A 1,761-nucleotide genomic window follows, 5' to 3' on the forward strand; every position below is an offset into this window, starting at 1 on the left:
GTTATGAAAAGGTTAAGAAAAACATTTTCAACAATAATGGAAGACGATTCACTCAATAATAATTCACCTGATAACTTTAAACCATGTTTAAAAGATAAAAGCACTTCTTCTTTTTTCCATTCTGAAGGTCCAGAGAAGACCTCCAGAAGAATCATTTTAAAATATAAACCATTTTGCAAATATCAGAACAAAAATCTTTGTAACATGAGCTGACAAACTTGAAAAAAAACCAAAAAGGTGCCAGAAATAGCTTTAGTGTCAGACACCCATTAGAGAATAAAGTCCAAACTAATTAGGAACCTTAATGAATGTTTTCTCCACAGTAATTACTGACAAAGCGCCGATGAGAATCCATGTTTCCAAAAAGGGCGACACTGAAACAACCAACAGCGAGTGACGATCATTAAAATCATCAAATCTGCTTTTTTTTAAGCCTCCAATCATCAACAGTGAGAGAGTTTAGGCCATACAGACCTTTCCGTATTAAAGTGCGGCGAAGCGAACCGTTTTCACATGGCTTATGCTGAGGCAGGCAAACATTTGGCATTGAAACATCACCCAGTCAGTCAGTCCACATCACAGAATGGAAACTGGCATGCTCTGTAATTAATAGCTCCTGCCAGACCACCTTGTGGGATTTGTTTATTCCTGAGAACTCCATTACGCACGACCGCTTTAGCTTTTATTATGTAGCTTTTTACTTTTACAATTCTCTAAACAAAAATGACTCCATGAAAGAATTCCTTGCTTGATTTTTCTATCCACCGTTTTCTTTTTGTGTGTTTTCATGTTTTCCCAGGAGAACGGATTTTTTAACGCCACCCTCACGCTGAAAGACCCTGCATGCGGAGCTAAAGTCAACGCAACCCACTACACACTGGAAACGTCTCTGGATGGATGTGGAACAATTGAGTTTCCATTATGGCAAAATAAGCTTTTTATTAATCATGTGAGTATATGTCATTTAATCTAATCGATTATAAGTATTTTCTCTCATTTCTGGTTAAAAATTTGAAAAAAGTTTTACAATATAAATACATATTTTGTAAATAAGGTTATAATATTACGGTAAAGTAACAATTTTATGGGACAAAAAAAAGCTGCTTTAAAAAGACAAAAGCTTCCATATTTATCATCCAAGCTCATCCAAACTTCAGCCGCAGTAACTCAGGGAAGATTCCTCTTTCATTTAAGAGTTTACATTTAAGGTAAATATTAGAGGTGTAAATCACATCCATCATGGCGATTCGATTCAGTATCGATTTCCGGACCCAACAATTCGATTATTATTGCAGGTTACGTGCAATAACCTGTACCCGCTACCTCAGGAGAGCCCGCAGTATCCCTTTTTAAACTTTTTCGTATTTATTTTACTTTTAAATTTGCACTAATTGCTTGTACTGTTTTTTTTTTTTTTCTTTTTCGAGAAATTTCGTTGCACCCCTGTGGAGCAATGACAAAATAAAGAATTCTGATTCTGATTCTGATTTTTCGGTACTCAAGAATACACCACGATTCGATTCGATTAATCGGTTCATTATTATTTTTTTTTTTTTACACCTTACAGGCTAAACAAAGTTTCAAGTTTGAAATAAATCAATGAAAGCTGTAATATCGTTATGCTTTTTTTTAAGAAACAACAGCAAATAACAGAAGTAGAAAAGTTGCATCAGAAAATACTGCAAAAATACTGCAGAAAATCAGTGCAATGATGCAATTCAATACCTCGGCTGCAGACATCCCGCCCCCCCCACAGACACT

At 35.4% G+C, this 1,761-nt stretch overlaps 1 protein-coding gene across 1 annotated transcript in view; it reads left to right on the forward strand.

Moving 5' to 3' along the window:
- The window catches only part of LOC107082413 (transforming growth factor beta receptor type 3-like), a 13,736-nt gene that overhangs the window by 3,872 nt on the left and 8,103 nt on the right, over positions 1–1,761 (forward strand). The window contains exon 4 of the mRNA XM_015371094.1: positions 800–949. Within this exon, the coding sequence (XP_015226580.1) occupies positions 800–949 (150 nt within the window). The remainder of the gene's footprint in view (positions 1–799; positions 950–1,761) is intronic.

This window comes from Cyprinodon variegatus, unplaced genomic scaffold (assembly GCF_000732505.1).
Source record: "Cyprinodon variegatus isolate N-32 unplaced genomic scaffold, C_variegatus-1.0 Scaffold53, whole genome shotgun sequence".
NCBI lineage: Eukaryota > Metazoa > Chordata > Actinopteri > Cyprinodontiformes > Cyprinodontidae > Cyprinodon > Cyprinodon variegatus.